Below are 21,393 nucleotides of genomic sequence, written 5' to 3'. Positions count from 1 at the left end.
TGAACTTGCGCAATATCGTTTTCAATCGACTTAGTTTCACGAGGTCATTTCTTGTGGTTTTGTTGCGCCTACATTCATCCATATTTGACCAGACGCAGTCTGGTTGACTTGTCTTTTTGTCAAAAGTCGAAATTCGGATGCTTTTCTATTGTCTGCGTTGTAGAGAAGATTAGACACATATGAAATTTGTTTCAATATAACGTATTTGTTTTGATAAATGTTCTTATTTTAACGCGCTCATCAAAAGTCATCATTAAATTGATTTATACGTGTATTTTCATTATTTTACCGATGAGTCTTGAAAATGACAACTAATGACAGTTAGGTTAGTTAGGTCCGGAGAGCGTCAAAAATTTTAAACATTTCTATTCCATGCACAGACTCGGCTTTTTCTGTCTTTGCCTTTCAGCTGTAACTGTACTTTTAATATTGCACGGTACTTGGCATGCGTCATACCTCCTCATTTACACTAAACAACGGAAACTGAGAAGTCCTTCGTGATTGATGGGACGTTTCACTAATAGAAGCACTGACAGTTGCCAAAAATCTGATGGTATCCAATGATAAGGCCGGGGAGGCGGAGTTTAAGGCCGCTGTTTGGGGTTAGGTTGTGTGAGCGAGTGGCTGAATGAGGCGGGTTGCATTACCATCAGTGCGTTGTGCCGAGCCGTAGCCTGAGATGAGGCGGAAAGTTCGAGCTTCATTTGATGCAGCCAGTTTACATCAGAAACCTTTGTGGGATTTTTCAGATTAACGTCGAAAGTGAACGTTTCGCATTCATTTGAAGAAACTACACCGGAAAAGAAATAGATGTGCTTAGAAAATCGAGAAAACTGATGTAGCTCTTGCAATCGAATATTTATAAATTAAAATTAAAATATTAGCTTCTTAGCTAGGACACTGTATTAGCCCGCAATCTATATAAATTAGCTTGCTGGCTAGATAGGCATTTGCTGTCGCTAGACATTGGCACATAGCTATAGCTAGCTAGCTACTTGCTGGCTGGCTAGCCAGCTAACACATTTTCTGTAGCCTAACCAAGAACTCGTTTAGGTTAGCTTGTTTCCTCCCAGGGTCGTTTGAAAATGCCAGCAATGTTGGAGAAAGGTACCGCGGAGGTTTCGGGTAAACGAAGGGGCAGACATGCGGTTAATAACCCCAATAATAAAAGTTTTGCGGCAAATGGGAATAGCAGCAACTCTTGGGAAGACGGAAGCTCGGGTTCGTCCAGTGATGATGAGCACGGTAGGTCAACAGGATGGTAGCCTCAAACAATCCGGAGAACTTATTTTAACGAGGTATTTAAATACAGACTGCGCCTCATCACGGGCTGTGTCCATTCTCAGGTGCGGGAGGGATGCGCGTCGGGCCTCAGTACCAAGCCGCTGTGCCAGATTATGACCCAGGTGAGTCAAATTTGATTAGTTTTTGAAAATGGTAGAGGGAAGCTAACGAATGTAATAGCCTCAAACAGCCATCATCCAGATCTAGCTAGCTAGACAACTAGACGAGCCTTGCACTTTGTTAGCTTGCTAGTCTAGCTAGCTAGCTGTCTTGATATCGGAGGTATTTTAAAAAACAAATAAAAATATTTTTTGTATTTTCTTCCTCCAACTCCCGAGATGATCTAACGTTAATGGTCGCAAGCAGTTAGTATTGCAGGTTTCAGCAAAGTGGACAAATTAAACAACAATAAAAAATGTTAAACTTTCAGTGCTCACCCTGTCGTTCACTGTGCGAATAGCAGCAAAACGTGTTCTACAAACGTGCCTCTTGACTTAACGATAGCCAGCCAGTTAGCTGGCTAGCAAGCTAAATAAGAAATCGCGGTGGTAAGTCCACGGTTTACCTATTAAAATCGGTGTCACCGGTAAGTCTTTTTCACGAAGCTCCCCTGGCTGCATCACAGGCGCTAGATCAGGTGTTTGGTCCTCTAGCTACCTTGCAGTTCTGAGTTGAATTGTTGTGAAACAGACGAACAAAAAATATTTCCTTTTGTTAATAAGCAGGTTATAACCCCCCTCCCCACGGTCAAAAGACACCGATCTCGCCGTTCAACGGCTCACTGTATCCTTACACTTACAAAGCCGGACAATCTCAACAGTGGCAGTGTTTGTAATGGCAGGCCTTAAGGCAGTAACATCTTTTGGGCGACCCCACCCAGATTAACAAATAAACTTGTCGAACACTGAGGAAATACTGCTGGTAGCAAGTTAGTGTATATTTTAAAGATATGCATTCTGACATAAATATTCGACTCTCTGACCAAAGATGGGATGGAATGAATAGGAGTGAATCAGATCATCTGTATTTATCATTGACATTGATACATAGCGGGAGTAATGATTCTGCACACTTATTTTCTTATAACTTTTGACAGTGCTCTGCAGAGATTTTTTTATATTACTGCACAAAGTGCAACGACATGATCTATGTAGTTCATAGTTCGTATGAGTTTATTGCCAATAAAGGCTTATAATCAGGTTAAAACATTTGAGAAAACATGGCTGCATTTTAAGAGAATTTCCCAAGTCTATTCAAAGTAGATGTGGAACTGTGGTATGTAAATTTACATAGGTTTACTTAATGGAAAAAGGCAGGTTTATTAACTTTTAACGTGTTACCTAATTTACATGGAGATTTATATCTGATTACAGAGAGACTTAAATACATCAATTAAATGGTCTTGTATGCAGAATTGGTCATTGGTCCTTGTTAACCATTTCTGATTGTTATTCATAGACTCATGCAACATGAGTTTATATGCATAATTTGTAAATCACCGTTCATTATGGGCAGAAAAATCTGAATGACCTGTTCAGAGTCTTAAAGTACTTTTGGCTCTTAAAATGTAAACCTATGTACAAAATCTAATAGCATTATATTATATATAAAAGATAAATTTGCGGCCATGTTGTATGTATCAGTTGTTTGCGATGTGTTTGTTTCTGAGGAGAGATTTGGCAGTAGAAATTCCTGAAAATTTCTTAATTGCTCTTGTCTAGAGCGGTTCTGGGCTCTGTCTCCTTGTGTATGAGTTAGATGTGGCTGTGGATGAATTTATCAACCTTCGAGAAGTAGTTAACTTGAAAAATCTAAGTTCATACATGGGTTAGTCTGCATTTTCCCTGGGTTCTGAATTGCTTTTGGTGTTGAGCTGCTAGGTAAATTTTGGGTTCTGCTATTTTTACATTTAGAATATTTTTGCGCTAAGTTAGTGCAGTTCTTAGGCAGCACACTTGGGGCTACACAGACCTGTAACAAAATTTATTTATTTTTATTACTGGTATTTACATACTGGTAACCGCTTCTGGTTGTGAGTATCTAACTAAGCCAGATAACTAATTTGCTAGCTTTTTTGTAATTTGTAGCCTTTGTAACCTTCTTTGTTTGGTAATATCAGTTAGCTAATTAGGTAGCTAATATTTAAATTTTCTGCTTTTTAAAGCATTCTTTTAAACTTTTTCTGCATTCTTAATTTATTGTTTTATCCTTTTTATGCCCTTTTTGGTGTTGCCAGTATGCACATTGGTCTCATTTCAATGCCAAAAACCCTGCAGAAGAGCTGGGTATAGTGAATGCTGTCCACTGATAAACCCCAGTAGTGAGTTTTCACACTAAAAGTCCCAAAGTGTACTACAGTGAAGCAAATGCTGATAGCAGGATAGATTCAGCTCCACTGGTATCATCTAGGCGGTTCATAGGTGCCTGAAGAGTCTGAGTGCCTGAGAGTGGATGTAGTGAAACCCTGACAAGTCCCCCTACCCCACCTGCTTTGGCCTCCTGGATGACATGGCAGGTTTCAAACCTGGGCTGTAGTTCTCAGCCTGAGTGTGGAGCAAGGTGCCTTGCTCACAGGGCTGCTCCAGTTGGTTAGCTAGCTGGTCATTACTTCCACCTGTTTTAGCTGGTATGCAGTCTGCTCGAAGACTAAGCGTAAAAGGAGAATGAATCAAGGTCAGATGGAAGAGGAATAGATAGCTACACCAACACATGATGCACCTAGCCATAGCCAGCTTCCATAGCTAGCTCACTTCCCTTAGTCCTTAAAAAAAGAAAATGTCACATTGTCTGTGTTTATTCATTTGGCCCTGCTTTGACAAATTTATAGCTACATTGCTTGGTAACTGCCATCACACATTTTCATCAGTAGCACTAACTGTGAAAGGTACAGTGATGGCAAAATAATAGCTCAGTCAGGGAAGTCAGTCAGTTTCTGGAAGCATGCAGTGGTGGTGGTGGTTGACACTTTCAATATCTAGCACAGTGCTCATATAGCCTCATATTCTGTCATTGGCACCTCTTCATTCAAATATATGTTCACTTCATTCAGCTGCTACGTTTTTACCCAGACAGAGTGGGTAACTTCCTGCTTCCTACTTCCAGCAGTTTTCTTCCTCCATTTCCCCCATAGTCTGATTCTGGCCAGACACACAGTGCGGAGGAAATTTACTGTTACCATTTAGCAGGCCTGTAATAATTTCTTAATTAACAGCTTTGGGTGAGGTTTTTGCCCATTCTCTCTAGTTATGAATATAGGACATATGTCATCCCCTCGCATAAGTAAGTAAAATACACAGTCTGCTTTTAATAATATTTTTACAAGCATTTAACAGGCACCTTGGGATGCCCTGTGACGAAATAAACCCCAAGGGGAAATATTTCATTTTAAGAATTTGGCGTGTGCAGTATGGCCCATGGCCTTGGCGTGTGGGTGGGATGTACGGGTAAAAGCTTTCCCTGAGGATAATGTCCAAAATACAATCTTTCTGTAATTGTTTGACATGTGCAGATATGTTGGATGATAATTACAAGGTAAACTATTTTTTTCATGCTGTATGTATATTCTTGTACATGTAGTAATAAAACTACATATAATAATTGGTGGTTGTAATATGTAGTCCATGCAGGGGATGAGGTGAGATGAGATGGTGCGGTAGATGGATATGATGCGTGTGAATGCAGCCATCTGTGGTATGGCAGGACATATGGCTACGTGTGCCTGTACAGATATGTATTGAAACGTATGGTGTGGTGCGACACAGTGGGAGTGTGGAAGGGAATGCTGTGTGGGCCTATGTCAGAGCAGAAGGAGAAGGTAGGAATGCAGTCACACTGTGCCTGAAGCTCAGACTGAATACATTTTGCAACCTTTTTCTTTTTCAAAGTAGAAAGAAGGAGAAACTCTTAAAATAATCAGGCCAGACCCGATGCCGAGCGCTCTGAATCATCGTTCTTACATCCGCGTGTCACGTGCGGCGTTTTATTTTTAATTGTAGCGTTTCCGCTGCTTTGCCCCCTATTCCGGAGAGTTTTCTCGCCAGTGGTTTTGTAGTTATGAGAGTTGCTATTCCTGCTGCTGCTGGATGTGTGTTCTCACACCGGAGCGGTGCTGAATCACCGGCGGATCCAGTTACTCCAGTGCGGCGGCGGCGGCTTGCGAGACGCAGGATCTGGGTTAATATGAGTCACAGCGTGTAATAATGAAGGTGACACGCTTATCCAGTGCAACTTATACAGCTTACAGTGTTTACATTATCTGTTAATACAGTTGGATGTTGACTGAGACACTTCTGGATAGGTATCTTGCCCAAGGGTACAGCACTGGGGAATGAGACAGGCATTGTCTCATTACAAGGTCAGTTCCTCCACTCTCCCACACTGCTGCTCAGAGCAATGCAAGTGGCTTAGTAGGAAGGTCTAGATGAGTCCCACTGCAGTGGATGTGATGATGATGATGATGTATGTATGTATGTATGGCAGTTTTAGCAGGATGGTGAGGGTGTGTTGATTGGACTGGCTGACCAGCGGTTTCTTTTACCCCCACAGAGGTAGCCAAAGCCAGCCAGGAGCGTGAGAATTTGGGCATGCTGGTGTGGTTCCCCAACCAGAACTTACCGGAAGCCAAACGTGAGTCTGCTCTGCGTCCCGCCTTTGTGTGTGTGTCTGTTTGTGTGTGTGAAAACATGAATGCTCCTTGGTCCTGTTTCAAAAACATTGTACAATTGATCCAAGAAGTCGCCCCTTTATGTTGGCCATGCATACGACAGTAGGTAAGGACTTTGGATCTGCACTTGAGGCATATATATTTGAATCCTGGTTTGTAAAGGTCTGGAAAGTTGATTTTTGGAAAATATGTTTGTGGAAGACTGTCTAGTAATTGCAAGTAGATCGTAAACTTAATTTTCTGCTTGCTCAGGCCCATGCCATGCCAAAAGCAATTTTTAAATAAAAAATTAAGTACATTTTTAGCTCAAGATTTGTATTTATTTGATATTTGTATTTATCTGAATTATATTACATGCATTTTAATGTAATGTAAGGGATCTAAATATCTTTGTTACATCAGAATGAAGAAACATCAGTAAAAAACAATGTTATAAATGTGTATTTGTATAGCGTAGTGTGGTCTGTTGAATGTAAAAGATGAAAATATTTTTGTTCAAAAGTGAAAACGAGCTAGCAGTAGAGAAACTGCACAGTTTAGTGAAGGAAAGGGAAGGCTTTTGTCAGTCAGTGAATAATTAGTCCCTGAAAACTTAACCAAACGCTAACTAGTGACAATATTAAGCTACATGTTTGTGTTTATGACACTGCTCAGTTGAGGAGTTCTGGGTTTTAACTGTCATCATGCCATGCTAATTGGATCTGCCTGTATTAAGATGGGTCTTTAAAGTGGACTTGTATTCAGTCAGTGTACTGTAGGTGTTGCTAAAACAGCGTGCCTTGCTAGTTATTTCACAACTGTCAGCCAGGGTTCCCTCTTCTTGCTGCTCTCAGGTACCCTGCGATTCATTGGGCACCTGTGAGTTGCATCGATGATGTCAGCGGAATAGCATCTATCCTTCAGTGATCGCCCACTCCACTGTAGTGTGCTGTGTGGCTTGTAGTGTGAAAAATAGCTGTTGGCTGTTGGGGAGAGTATTGGAGGATTGCATTCATCTGGCCTCAGAACTTCTGCATGAGTGTAGACATTGGGCAGTGGTATACTTTGGTATACAGTTGGTGAGTCCAAAAAAAAAAAAATGAACCAGGTGCAAATGGAACGTCTATCCCTGTGGTGCACTTTATCAATTTATATGATGCAGTATGATCTCACGGGGTCACATGATTCGGTATGATCTCATAGGGTCGCATGATGCGTTGTGGTTCCCCTGGGTCTCATACTCAGAGCATGTGTCTTGAGTTTCTTAATTTTCAAGAAAACTGGAGCATTAAGCAACATTGGTAAGTAAAAGCAACGTGTGTGTTTTTACATTGTATCATAGGGATGGTTCTTGGTCTGAAGTATTCAAGACAGACACAGGGCAGATGTACGTGGCCATAACTAATTGCATGAAATGTTGCAGGTGTAGAAGGCCATGTTAAATTGGTGGTCTTAATATGAGTAGGTCCTTTTTTGTGGTTCTCAACATTGCTTTGACGTCAGCGTTTGGCTCTTTGCTGTCCTCATCTATGTGAGGACTCAGCCTCGAGTGTAGATCCGAGGTCTGGCTTTAGATCAGTTACATCATTGAACAGGCAGTAGCTTTTCAACATTACCTTGTGGGTGCCATTCAGATTCTAGAAACATATGTTCCATCAGACTGCTCTGTTCTGTGGCACACTTGAGGGAAGGCAGAGGCAGACTCATATCAGAATTTGTCACCAGATAATTCTGTTGCAAAGCTTAAATGTGATGCTTTCTTATTATGATAGTGATATTTGCTGATGCAGTTTTGCTGAGCTTAAATATCTGCTTTAGTGATGTATCAGCTTATCTAAGGAATGATTAATTGCTGTAGAGGTAAAAAACCAGCGTGGGGTATTTGAACTGTCTGATCGAGATTGTATCTATGAAACCCATCCCAACGTGACACTTGCCCGTTTTCACACAAAGGGCCTGTCTGGACTGCATCTTCTGTCGGCCACCACTAGATGTCACTATCACATAGTCTCCTCGGTTGGCTTTTGCGACCAAAGGCAGGTGTGTCTTGGGTGGCCCCTCTGCTTAACTGCTGTCACACAGCACAGTCAGGAGATTTCAGGTCTGGCGAATCATTAATTGTTAAATGGATGTTTATGAAATTGTGTTCAAGGGGTGTGACTGTTTTTATTGAATAGTGTGCTCTGCTCCCAACTTGGAAAAACTGGTGCCGAGATCAAGATTATAATGTGGACTGGATTTTAGAGGGTGGTTCACACAGTCAGATAGCTCTCTCTGCCCTCTAATTCCGTTCCACCCATCATTGCACAGATCCTTTGGTTTAAATGAGTGGCAGTAAGGTTTTTTCCCTTGTATTATTTGGACTGTACTGTAAGGCATAAGACAGACTTGCATATCTGATTGTATGCATCCTAATTTCCTGGTGTCCACTTTGGGTAGTTGTGGCTTTCACAACTGAAAATCACTTGAAATCAGTTTAAATTTATTTTGATGTATGTTTGACAGATACTTTCTCTGTTAAATCTATATTTAAAAATGTGCTCTGCATTTCAGAATGTTTCTTTGTGCAGTCATACAGAATGTAGCAGCCTCATGTGATTTGGTGAGCTGAATAAATGGGCAACAACATGAAATGTTATCAGCTTTTAAGCGGCCGACAGCGTGTCTGAAGAGGCAGTGCTTTAAACAGCAGACAGGGTGTCTGGAGGTAGTGCTGTACTTCTGTGAAAAAGAGAGACTGAAGATGGCACATCTGGCTCAGGAGCTGAGTGGCAAGAATCAGGCTAGCAGGTGTTCTAACTGTGTGTTTGTGTGTGTGTACTAGTGAGTGTGTATGTGTGTGCTTTTGAGTGCGTCTGCATGAGTGTGTGTACATATGTGCATGAGTGCTTGCGTGTGTGCGCTTTTGAGTGTATCTGCTTGTGAATGTATGTATGTATGTGTGTGTGTCTGTGTGTGTCTGTGTGTGTAGGTGTGTGTGTGTGTGTCTGTGTGTCTGTGTGTTTATGAAACCTGTGCTGTCTCTGGGGGCCTGGGTGCTGTCCCTGCCTGACTCAAAGGTGACTGCAGCTCATGAAGGTGAAACTACATTTGCACAAACATCCGGGTATTCACCAGCCCTCACCCAAATCGCAACTCATGAACTGCACATGCCACTTCTATTCTTGCATCATTCCCATTGGTGACACAAAATGGGTTCTGTTTTATAATATACAATTTTAAAAGCATTTTGTCAACAAGAACACAATGTACAGAATGCTTTAATATGAGTTCATACAGTTTTATGTTTCAGTCGGTGACAAAAATAGGTGATTACTTTTCTCCTAGTAGTCAATGAATTGTAATTAAATTGATCATATTGATTGTTTTTATATAGTTAATGTACACTAGTGTATTTGGACATTTTATAGGATGGTACACATTTTTTAGAACGCTACAGCCTTACTATATGTACATATGTATAGAAATATGTTCTTTCCATCTCTCGCCAGCACTTAGTCTGCTGTGAACCTGAGAGGGCAGTGATGACTTTCTTTAAGTTAAAAATCCTGTCAATCCTGTCAATTTCCGAGGTGGAATATGCTATTTTTTACTATGAGAGTTGGGTGTAGGGCCATCTTATATAAGTGAATGCTTGATAATTAAGCGGAATATGTGAACAGAGGCCGTTATGAAGTCATTCCTGTGTGTTTATGCCTATAAAGACCTGTGTCTGTGTGTTTGTATCTGCGAGTACCTGTGTATGTGTGTTTTTGAGGAGTGTGTGAGTGTGTGTGTGAGTGTGTGTGTGAGTGTGTGTGTGAGTGTGTGTGTGAGTGTGTGTGTGAGTGTGTGTGTGAGTGTGTGTGTGAGTGTGTGTGTGTGTCTGTGTGTGTGTGTGTGAGTGTGTGTGTGTCTGTGTGTGTGTGTGTGTGTGAGTGTGTGTGTGTGTGAGTGTGTGAGTGTGTGTGTGAGTGTGTGAGTGTGTGTGTGAGTGTGTGTGTGTGTGAGTGTGTGTGTGTGTGAGTGTGTGTGTGTGTGAGTGTGTGTGTGTGTGTGTGTGTGTGTGTGTGTGTGTCTGTGTGTCTGTGTGTCTGTGTGTGTGTGTGTGTGTGTGTGTGTGAGTGAGTGAGTGAGTGAGTGTGTGAGTGAGTGTGTGAGTGTGTGTGTGTGTGTGTGTGTGTGTGTGTGTGTGTGTGTGTGTGTGTGTGTGTGTGTGTGTGTGTGTGTGTGTGTGTGTGTGAGTGAGTGAGTATGAGTGAGTGAGTATGAGTGAGAAGTACATGTGAATGTCAGTGAGAGGTGAGGCAGATCAGGGCTGTTAACCTTGCAATTGGCCTCCAGCTCTCAGCCGGTGCTGCGCTGGCCCAGCAGACAGAAGCAGAGACAGACAGACAGACAGACAGACAGACGCACATGTAGATTCAGATTCTGCGAGTCTATGACTAGAGCAGCTTGTACTGCAGGTCATCAGATGACGCGGCAGTCTGTGGGGAAAGGAGGGGGCGGCAGTCAGCTGTGACAGAAACATTACAGAGGTGAAACCTGCACATTCCTGGCGGCTATGATGGAGCTGTTTCTGTATTGTACAGCCTTGCTGTGACAGGGGCAGAGAGTGACATTTTAGATGTAAATTTGTAGCTGTGGATTCATCTGAATGTTCACTTTATGAGCTGGCTATGGACCATTGGGGGCCGTTATCATCTTAAGATCTTTGTCTGAGGAGAGATGTCTAATGCTCTGGACTTGTTTTTCAATATGATGTCTAAAATGACATCTTGGAGTGTAAATTAGATGCCATCTGTGAAAGCTAACATACTTTGAGTATAGTTTTGTTTTTCATGAGGCTTTTAATACCAGTGGCTGTATGTTTTAAGCTTTCTGTCTCTCTCTTTTTTTTTTTTTTTTCTTTTTCTTCAGTGGATGAATACATTGCCATCGCCAAAGAAAGACACGGCTACAACATGGAGCAGGTAACTGTGTAAAGCTTCTCCGGGTCCCAGACAGGTGACCGTGCCGCGCCGTGCCGCGCTGCGCGCGTAGGCGTCTGCCGTGTGTGTAATCTGCGCACGGCGAGCGGCACTGCTGTGGGGGCGGGGTTTTCCCCTGGCTCCGCTCTTACTGGCAGCGGCAGCCTTCTCGGGCTGTGTGATGTGTCTATCAGCCTGTGAGAGAGTGGCTGGGTTTCGCAGTGTGTGTACTAGCCTCTGCCTTTCCACTCCCCCCTTTCCCCCACCCCACCCCCCGCCCCACGCCCCCGCACGACCGACAGCTCCTCCGCACATCCTACCGTTCTGATTTGGGGTCAGATTTGGGGCCTGTTGTGAAGTTAGGCTTGCATTTGCACACTTTTCCAATATCCCAGCATGCACTGGAGGGGCCTCAGATGGGTACATTCAGAACACAGGTAGGGCAGTGCTGCGCAGTTACTCTGATGTTTGTTAGGAAACAGTGAGCAGAGTACAGTGAATACACATGGTAGGAGATATCAGAAAGTAGTGGGCTCAGCATGATGTACAGATATCAGACAACTGAAGCACACGTGTATGGCTTAGTGTCTGAGAGGTGTGTATCAGATGAGTCCTCATGGGTGTGCTTCGCCCAAGTGTGATAAAGAGGTAATGGTTATGGGGAGGGATGATTGTGGACATGGTGGTGTTGATGATGATGATGATGATGATGATGTTGGTAGCTGTGATGTGGTTTGTATTCCTATAGTAGACCATGATGGTGACAGATGTCAGATAGATGTATCAGTGTTGGATGCACTACAGGCACTTGGCATGCTATTCTGGCATAAGCACAACATCGAGAAGTCTCTGGCGGACCTGCCCAACTTCACGCCCTTCCCAGACGAGTGGACAGTGGAGGACAAGGTGCTGTTTGAGCAGGGCTTCGGTTTCCATGGCAAAACCTTCCACCGCATCCAGCAGATGGTGAGAGGCGCTCTTTCGGTTGGATCTTATCTGCTCTTTCGCACACTCAAGCATTTGTTTACATACTGTCCATATTTACTTCCATGTATTTACCAAAGCTGTACAACTTAAGCACCTCGTTAAAGGGTACAACAGCAGTGTCACCATCTGGGATCCAAACCAGCAACCCTCTGATAACATGGCCAGTGGCCTAGCAACAGTTACATCCTACCAGACTCAAACTAGAATCGCACCGTTCAGGCTGGTGAGGTGTGACCTCTCTGCTTGCTCCTCCAGCTGCCAGACAAGTCCATCGCCAGCCTGGTACGCTTCTATTACTCGTGGAAGAAGACCCGGAGCAAAACCAGCGTGATGGATCGGCACGCCCGCAAGCAAAAGAGAGACCGAGAGGAGAGGTGAGCCTCTTCGCTGTAGAGTGAAAGACATTATATCACGTTATTGGCATTCAGCAGATGCTCTTAACCAGAGCGACTTACATTAATTACCGGTTTTTACAATGTTATGTATTTATACAGACGGCTATTTACTGAGGCAGCTGTGAGTTAAGTACCTTGCCCAAGGGTACAGCAGCAGTGCCCCTGTGGGGAATTGAACCAGCAACCTCCTGCTCCTTAACCACTACACTACACTGCCACCCGCTCAAGGTGCACAGTAGCCTCATGGCGGCCATAGCTGCGGGTTAGATGCGTCTGTAGGTGTTGGGGTGAACCCAGCCGTAGCTCTAGGGTAAACACGTTTCATGCAGGATTGGCGGGCAAGAGAAGCGCTGGATTATGTGATGAACTGTTTCTCAGACTACAGTCTTTTGCCCTTTTAAGGAGCTGATGAAAAATTTATGTGTGGGTTGCCTATCTGTGGCAGTGTTCCTCTGTAATACTGTCATCAAAATGTGGTTTGGTGGCCATGTTTATTGCGATGTGTTAACATGATCATTTGTTTAAAAAACAAACAGCATGCACTGTGTGTTGTGCCGGTAGATACATTCCACTGTGACTCCCCAGGGAGTCAGTTTGCATGAATCAGCAAAAATTAATTGAAATTAAATTTGAACATGACTTTGCAATGCTGGGCTACCCAAACCAGCAATGACTCAGTCATTAGTATAACCAGTATCTCACTTCTGCATCTCAGATCATGTAGCTATATGCATCATGACAGTAATTTACACCCGATGATTGTGTCTATGCCAGATCATGATTTATGTAAATTGTGGGATAGCAGCAAACCCAATGATAGACCTAACTACAGATTATTTTCTGTTGTTCTCTCAATGAGAGCATCAGGAAACCCTAACACTAACTGCAGTCAAAGCAACTGGGAATATGTACTGCATGTTAAAATCTACTGGGAAATATGCATAGCATGTTAATTCAAAGCCAATAGGAATATGCACTGCCCCTTAGGCTTCATTTCCAGACTTCTACTATGACTTAATCTCATGGATGTGTCGTCACCATGGAGAGATTTGTGCAGAAGCCAGTTCAAAAACCTGCTGTTAGTTGCTACTGTGTGGTAATGTGTGTGCTGTCCATCTGCAGGAAGCAGACACTTTCAGAGTGAAAGCTTCCTCACTGGTGTGTCAGTGGCCAAGCTTGGAAGTCAGCTGAAGCACAATAGACACAAGGGTCAGAGGTCATCTGGCACCTTCAGTTGAGGTAGCAGCCCAAGGGCAGGAAGTGACACCACTAATCCCACCAAAAGAACAGGAATTGTCACCTGATGCCCTCATGATAACTACCGGCCAGTCGAATGGCTGATTGCGTCAGGCTCAGGCTGTCCTAAGCAGCATGTTTCGCAGCCATGGGATTTCCACAGGCTTCCCTGTACTCTATGCGGTCTGTCTGCTTGGCTATAAGGCTCTCATCTGAGGTTATTGAGAACCACAGTCTCCAGTCGTCATATGCTCTTGTTGTCATTCAGTGACCTGTTAAAGAAAAAAGCACTGTCCTAAGTAATGAGACAGAATGAGGCAGTTGATTTAAGGGACTGAGATCACACTTGGGCGTATGTATGTCCCACCCTGTGAAAAAAGCGTGGCTGTCTGAGTGCTCTTGACAGATCTGCCGTTTCCCATTTCTCTTCCAGCGAGGATGAGATTGAGGAGAACGGTGGGAGCTCTCCCAGCGACACAGAGTACGACCCGAACAAGGACGAGAAGAAAGAGGTGTGGTAGTCTACTTCAGAAACACTGAGGTTTTGTCTGCTAGTCTTCGTACAGCCACCTGTGAAAACTTGATTTTCTTTTCTAGACTGGAGCTGGGCCAGAAAAACAAGAATCCAAGCCAGTGGTCACCCCCAAGGTACCATTGCACATACCCATACCTCCCCACTTCCATAGACATTTTGTTGATTGGTATAACGTACATTCCTTAGACCTTCATTCAAAGCAGTTGTGAAGTATACACACTCCTGTGACATCATAGTCTCTCTAGCTTAGGACACTGATATTTTGATCATTTTTTGGTAGGTTGGTAGTGTTTGAAATGCATGAATGCCTTACATGCACTACATTCACTGGGTGGTTTCAGAAACATTTCCCTTGCCTCATCCATTGGGCACACCATGTGTGCCATTCACTTACAGCTTTCTGTAAGCTGCTGCTACTTGTGATGCAACCTGATACTAATGTAGATTTGAAAATCAATCAGGCAAAAAAACCTTACACATGATGAGCATCTGATTCATTTTACAGGTGCAGATGCTGGAGATGCATTTGTTCAAACTGAAAGATGCAATTAAAGATAATTTTATCATCAGGTTGTCAACATATTTGAGCTCATTATTACAATTAATTTACACAGACAGGTAGTCAAATTTCAGTTGGTCAACAGGGCAAGAGGGCATCAAACTTGTTGATTGAACAAGTGGAGGTAAATTGAGACTTGCACTGAATTTGTTTGACAGGGAAGTGGGAACTTAAATAGAATGAACGGATGACTGTACTTTTACCTTTGTATCTTTTATCTTTGTGAACTGAGCTCCAACAGCATATTTCAGTATGAAATTTATAGCAAATTTAATGTAGCGATATCTCAATGAACAACTCCATCAAACGTCATTAAGCTTGTAAGGCCTTCCTCCAAGAGCTAAGAAGCGGGGGTGTGTGTTAATAGACAGTAGACAACATCACTAAGAATGAGTCACGTAATCCTTGTGTAATATACTCCTGTAGTTCACACAAGAGTAATTCCACACCAAATCAGTTATTCTCTATCTCTTGAGAGATTCACTGAAAATAAAATGCAGTTCATTCTTTAAAGAGAAAAAATCCCCTTCAGACTGAAGCCTCGCAAAGGTCAACCTGAAAAAGTGATTTTGACTCGTAAAATCGCCCCGGGCTCAATTTTGTGCCACGATTACGTGTATCTCCTCATATGATTCATAGCGGGGAGGGCTTTTGGAGGAGCAACTTCGGGAACCCAAAACGTGTTTTTGAGAAGCTAAGTAAGCAAACATTCAGATTGAGTTTCAGCCCCATGGCGGTATGTGGATGCTATGTTACTTTGATATGACAGTCTTCCTCCTTGTGTCAGGCGCTTGAGGTCAGAACTGTGTATTCTGGTAACCACTAGTGCTTTCACAGCAGTTTTTACTGTGGAGTAAAGTGAGAGGTCATGCCCATGCAAAGAGCCCCTGTGCGTCCGTGCATTCTGCCTGTTGCATGCAGTGACCCTGAGGAAGTGTTCCTGAACATGGGGTGGTGTAGGGAGCATCAGCGTATGCCTGCATGCCACCTCCAGGGCTCATGCACACGGCCCTGGCACAGGAGCCTGATTGGTCATTGATGGAGTCCTGATATTATGAACTGAAATCTGTCGGGGTTGCCCCTTCCCTGCGCACCTGTGTTGAAGCTCCAAATGTGCTGTACTTCTTGAAAAAACATCTAACACATTACTGACCAGAGAAGTCTGATGTGGAGCGACTGATCAGTCGATTGGGAGGAAGTGAGATATTTCTGTTTTTGGACAGTTGACAGTTTTTTTATTGTTTTACTCTCAGAATTACTAGTGTAATGTTGCAGATATCACAGAGTTCCAGAATCAAGTGTAACTCTTAATCCCCCCCCCCCCCCCATCCCCCAGTTGGCCACGGATAAGCCGGCCCACGTAAAGAAAGAGACTCAGGGACCCCCGGGGAAGCACCAGCACCGCGCCAAGAAGAAGCCTCCTAAAGGCATGCACCTGAGCCAGGGAGACGTGCTGGCCATGTCCAGTAGCACCCCCGCCGCCGTCAACGTCCTGCGGCAACTGGACATGGAGCTCGTGTCCATCAAGCGACAGGTTGGAGTGCCTGTGTCTGTATACATGTACATAAAGCACCTTTTAGCCCTGTGCATACACACGCAAGCAAAAAGCCACTGTTCTGAGTCTCTGGTGAAGTCTGTTATACTTGCAGTGTTTCTCAGTCCTGCTCCTGGAGGCCCATTGTCCTGCATATCTTCTATCTATCCTTGCTCCAAACACTTCTGATTGAAATTAGTGTGATTAACATGCTCTCATCAGGTGTGCTCAGCTAATCAAAAGTGCCACTGATGAGTTCAGTCAGGTAGGTGGAGCAGGGAAAGATGAAAAACGTGCAGGGCAGAGGGCCCCCAGGAGCAGGATTGAGAATCGGTGTGTTATAGTCCTCAGTAATACTGGCCCTGCTTAGAGGGAGTTTTTGGACTACTGCCTCTGAGGAAGTTCTGGTTGCTGCTGGAAGTGGTGCTGGTTGACCGGTGTGGCGCACTCTTGCTAAAATAAATCCAAAGCAATCCTAGGTCACATGACTTTGTTATGACTCAGCCTTTTCATGACTGAGCGTTGCCATGACTTGGCACACTTAAGCCCAAACTATAGACCTACCTACCTACCTCAGTCCAGCCATTTCATCATCCCTATTTTTGATTGGCTGTAGAATGTCTAGTAGCTTACTTTCAGCTGAACCCAAGATCGTCCTTGCCAAAGGTAATCGAGTGCTCATTCACCAATGAAGTTGAGAGTAAATAATGACAGCCCTGTGGGCCCTGTAGTGCTGGGACTTGAATATGAACAGCCAATCACGTATGACGGCCAGAGATAAGTTGTGGAATCTCTCCCCCAGATACAGAGTATCAAACAGAGCAACAGTGCCCTGAGGGAGAAGCTGGAAGTCGGAGTGGATATGTACAGGCTTCCTGAGGTACTGCATCACACGCTCTCGCCCTCGTATGCACACTCGCCCCCACACGCGTGCACACTCATGCACACAGACGCAGGCCACCTGGAGCTCAGGGCTGAGCAGCTGGGTGCGTGTGATGTTGAGTGGAGGGGACCCTGCCATCTGTAGCTTTCAACAGCAGACCTGTTGTGGTGCTGCACCAGACAAACCAGTGAAACTGATGTTTCTCATTTAAAAAGATGTGATTTTCACCCATTCAAACCCCCAACTCTCACTTGTTTAGTGATTAGAGTATAGTGATACTGATTAGACAGCTGTTTCCAGTATGGCAAGCTCGCTGTGGATCCAGTAAAGCACTGATATGGGACGGTTTACGAAGGGTTTCGTGTAGTGCTCAGTCGAGCGCAGTGGGTAGTTGTGTGCAGTGCGCCGTCCTGTGAATGGTGGTGAGGATGCCATTTGAAGTCAGGAGTCATGTCTGTGTCTTAGGTGCCTCAGAAGTTCAATGCTCGTTGGACTACAGAGGAGCAGCTGCTTGCAGTGCAAGGTAACCACTGTCTGTCACACTCTGGGCATGTCCCTCTGGATTGTCTCACAGTTGGGAAATACTAAGCAATCTATCTGCTGTGGAAAAAAAAAAACAATTAGAGACTTGGTAATAAACTGAGTTCTAAGAACTGCTGATGATCTGATACTCTCAGAAATGGGCTTAGAGTTTCTTGTCCACGTTACCTGCTACCATACCTTAATTCACATTAAACATTTAACACATTTTTTGTGTGACAGTATTAAGTTTTGAATCAGTACTTCAATGTGAAACCACAAGAGATCTCACCCTCTTTACTGCATTCAAGCTCTGTAGTTTTTCCAAAGTGCTTTCAGTGGCCCATGTGTTATTGCTAGCTACTTTCTCAACAGGACAAATCACTATAACCCAGCATGACATTTTGATGCTAGTACAGTTGCTGCATCCTTCCCTGATGTTGCATAACGCTTGTGTTTTTCTGGCTCAGTTTATTTTTGGAGAGCGTGGAAAATCTAGCATTTGCTTAGGAGTTTCTGTAGCGTTGCTTTTGAAATTTACTGGAGAACTTGAGACACCAGCCTCCTGTAGTTTCTTAACGTGTGCTCATTTGCTTAGGCTCAGTGTCTGCCTGTCATTCGTATAGAGTGAACACTTCATTTGAACCATTTGGTTTCCCTCTTTCAGCCATCAGGAAGTATGGCAGGGACTTCCAGGCCATCTCGGACGTGATCGGCAACAAGTCGGTGGTGCAGGTGAAGAACTTCTTTGTGAACTACCGCCGGCGCTTCAACCTGGACGAGGTGCTGCAGGAGTGGGAGGCGGAGCACGGCGGCGAGGGAGCCAATGGCACAGAGGAGGAGAAAATGGACATTTCGTCTGAGGAGGGCACCGCGAACAACAAGCTCCCAGAGGAGCAGGAGGAGGTGCGCTGATACCCCCCGCAACTCCTCTCACCTACACCTTTCTTCTCCCCCAAATCCCCCCTCCCCTCAGCTATTCACACAGGTGTGTAAGGCTCCTCTCTGTCCACAGGTGTCCGCTCCTCTAGATGCACAGTTCCCATCGGCATCATGAAGCCTCCCGCGAAGCCACCCGATTTATCCCTGTCGATTCAACTACTGTTGTGAAGTCACATGGGTGCCACGCAGCCACCTGATTGGGCTTCTTCACAAAGGACACGCCTACTCCTCCACCCAGCCCCCAACCCACACCCCCCTGCCCTCACCCCTACCAGGACAAAAGCAGCTGTCACCAAATAAAGCATCTTTTTCTATGGGATGGACCACACAGGACTTCTGTGCCCCGAACCCAAAGCTGTCCAGAGAGTCCTCTGTGATTTCTGCCTCTTTACCCCAGTATCTCATATCCTGTTCTGTCTCCATATGTGTCTTCTACAGATTACCCCTCTTCCTGCCCCATCCAACACACGTCCTTCACACATCCAACACAAGTATCCCTAAATCGCTTTCTTCCCTGCTGAACATTTCTGTGGAATGGACTGGCCAAAGCCTTGGATTTTATTTTTTTTTTCCTCCTTTATTTTCTTGAATCATGCCATTACAGAGGTGTTGCCGACGGCTTGTGTCCCTGCCCATGCTTTCCTACGAAGTGGCTCTGATCATGTGTCTAAGGCTGGGCCTCTGCTTCAAAAGCAGCATGAGCTGGGCTTCTTAGTGGCATCACAGCTGATAATCCAAACTAGCGAGACTATCACCAAGGCCTGGGCCAGAGGGGCCAGTGCCTGCAAGCGCAATAGGCTATGCTCAACATTCTTCAGAGCTGTGTGTTGTATTTTAGATGTGAGGTTTGTGGGAGTGGTGAGGTGTTTGTTGCGGCATTTGTAGTAAATCATAAAGTGTAGCAGCCCTCTTCCATTTGCTGAAATGCTTTTATCTTTTTTTTTTTTTTAATTTAAGTGTTTTCATTATTTTTTGATATCGGTTTCACCTAACCAAGATTGCTTTTTTTAAAACACACATTCACACGTACTGCTGTTTTTACTGTACTAGGACGTTTGTTCAATATATTTTTTAAAAGAAACGTTTTCTACATTAGATGTTATGAATGTAGGAAGTTTTTTTTTTTTTAAAGAAAACATACTGTATATTCTGTTGCAGTCATATACGATATTGTGCATTCCGTCTACTTCATGTGAGTGATGTGGTTGAACTGGAAGGATTTATGGTGACGCAAGAGATCTTTATGCAATTTTCATTTCATTCACATTTCAGTACAGTACACACAGTTGTTTGTGTGTGTGTGAGTGTGTGAGTGAGCGTGTGTGTATTCTGGAAACTGTATTGCTTGAAGGTTAGTATTACCTGCAGGTGCGTATTGCATGACTGATAGCTGCTCTTCTCCTCCACCTGTGCTGTATTCTGACTGTGACACTAGTATTCCATGTCAGTACAGCAAAGGCTAAAACTTCAGACCCCCCTGCTGCCACTGTCTGCAGGAGGAATGTGGTGTCTTCCTAATGCCTGCACTCTGGCTTCATCCCAGGAGCTTTCCTACTTGGAAGGAGGAGGATGGTAGTAAAGGCAGTCTTGTATTTGTTGCCATGGATAAGTCTGTCCTATTGTAGTGGAAAGTTAGTCAGAAGTGGCTTTTACCATTATTTAACAATTGAAAAGACATGTACCTTATTGGAATTATATATTACTAAAATATATAAATATATATATTTCCCTGTGTCTCAGTTGGGGCTTACTGTACGACGTAGAAAGGTTCTTTATGCAATGTCGATGTGAAGAGTGTTAGCAATCATGTGGGTCTCGCGCACTCGGACGCTCATGATTTTTCTGTGAGAGGAATGGGCCGACCAGCCTCGGCAGTAAAGGGAATCGCGTGGTGTTTATTCTGCGGGAGCGGTTCATGGCGAACCCAGAGCAGGGGAATCCCCCCCCAGAGACACGCCCGTCTGTCTCCGCGCAGTCGCTCCCCACGGATCCTCCGTCAGAGCAACAGGCAGGCATTTTGGAAACGGCTCATGTTTGATTCAGAGCTAAAAAGTCAGCAATTTGCAAACCGTGTGGAGTGGCGGTGTTGGGGGGGGGGGGGGGGGGGAGGAATCTGTAGCTGTGACTTTAGTTGTTAAGGGGGGCCAGAAGGTGAAACCTTTCGGAGAACGAGCACCTTAAACTGATATTCTCTTTGTCAACCCATCTGAAGAAAACCCCTGTACTGTGTTGTAGTGCATGATTACTATTCACGTCAACAGTGACATTGTTTTATTAAGACCACCTTGAGTGTCATTAGTGAACTGCAGCCTTTAATGGTTCCACAGGGTCAGAGTAACTGTGCTTGAAAGTGTTGGTGAAAATTCACCCCCCCCCCCCCCCCCTTCAATTTCTCCCATATCAAAGATACTCTGTGTCAAAACGGGGTTAATGTCATCCATGCTACATCCAGAGAGCAGGTCAAGTCCATAGCTGTCAGTCAATTCTAAGCCATGAAGTTTTCTTGACTGTTATGCAGTGCATTTGCAGTAAGATCCAGCATTCGCATTGGGAGCTCTGTCTATGCATGTTGTTGTCAGGAAGTTTACATTTCTATGCTTCTGAAAGATGTATGTGGATTATTATGTGTCTTATTTGAAGATTGAGTTGAGCTTTATTTTATTTTAAAAGCTATATATAGGCTTTTTTTAATTAATTACATGATAGCTTTTAGATTTAAAATGCCCCCCTTCCCAACATCCAGTGTTTACTGTTAAGTTTATGTATTGTTTCATAATTCTGTACTTCTCACACATTCAGTGGGTGAAAGTGTCACAAAAGTTTTATGAGCATTGGTTAATGACATCAGTGTACCAGAAAATTGAAGTTAATGTTATCCTACTGTACTTCTATTGTTGCGGTAATGATTTTGAGCCCAGGGTTTTTAAA

General features: G+C 44.0%; 1 protein-coding gene across 1 annotated transcript; it reads left to right on the top strand.

Moving 5' to 3' along the window:
- Nucleotides 1–647: 647 nt before the first annotated feature.
- On the top strand, nt 648–19,405 carry rcor1 (REST corepressor 1). Its single transcript, XM_036542228.1, has 13 exons — nt 648–1,245; nt 1,347–1,406; nt 5,830–5,910; nt 10,826–10,878; nt 11,680–11,841; nt 12,118–12,236; nt 13,927–14,005; nt 14,091–14,141; nt 15,924–16,121; nt 16,924–17,001; nt 17,470–17,527; nt 18,191–18,429; nt 18,539–19,405. The coding sequence occupies exons 1-13, from the start codon at nt 1,086–1,088 to the stop codon at nt 18,578–18,580; spliced, it is 1,380 nt and encodes a 459-aa protein (XP_036398121.1). The 5' UTR covers nt 648–1,085; the 3' UTR covers nt 18,581–19,405.
- Nucleotides 19,406–21,393: the final 1,988 nt, after the last annotated feature.

The sequence above is a fragment of the Megalops cyprinoides genome, chromosome 12 (assembly GCF_013368585.1).
Source record: "Megalops cyprinoides isolate fMegCyp1 chromosome 12, fMegCyp1.pri, whole genome shotgun sequence".
NCBI classification, from domain to species: Eukaryota; Metazoa; Chordata; class Actinopteri; order Elopiformes; family Megalopidae; genus Megalops; species Megalops cyprinoides.
The sequence above is the reverse complement of the archived record's forward strand: the minus strand, read 5'-3'. Positions and strand labels throughout refer to the sequence as shown.

What these genes read in the sequence shown, in the direction of transcription:
- rcor1 (XM_036542228.1), top strand. Translation starts at nt 1,086, where the DNA reads ATGCCAGCAATGTTGGAGAAAGGTACCGCGGAGGTTTCGGGTAAACGA. An exon ending in ACGGCTACAACATGGAGCAG is followed by an intron (nt 10,879 to 11,679) that starts GTAACTGTGTAA and finishes GATGCACTACAG; the next exon opens with GCACTTGGCATGCTATTCTG. An exon ending in ATATGTACAGGCTTCCTGAG is followed by an intron (nt 17,002 to 17,469) that starts GTACTGCATCAC and finishes TCTGTGTCTTAG; the next exon opens with GTGCCTCAGAAGTTCAATGC.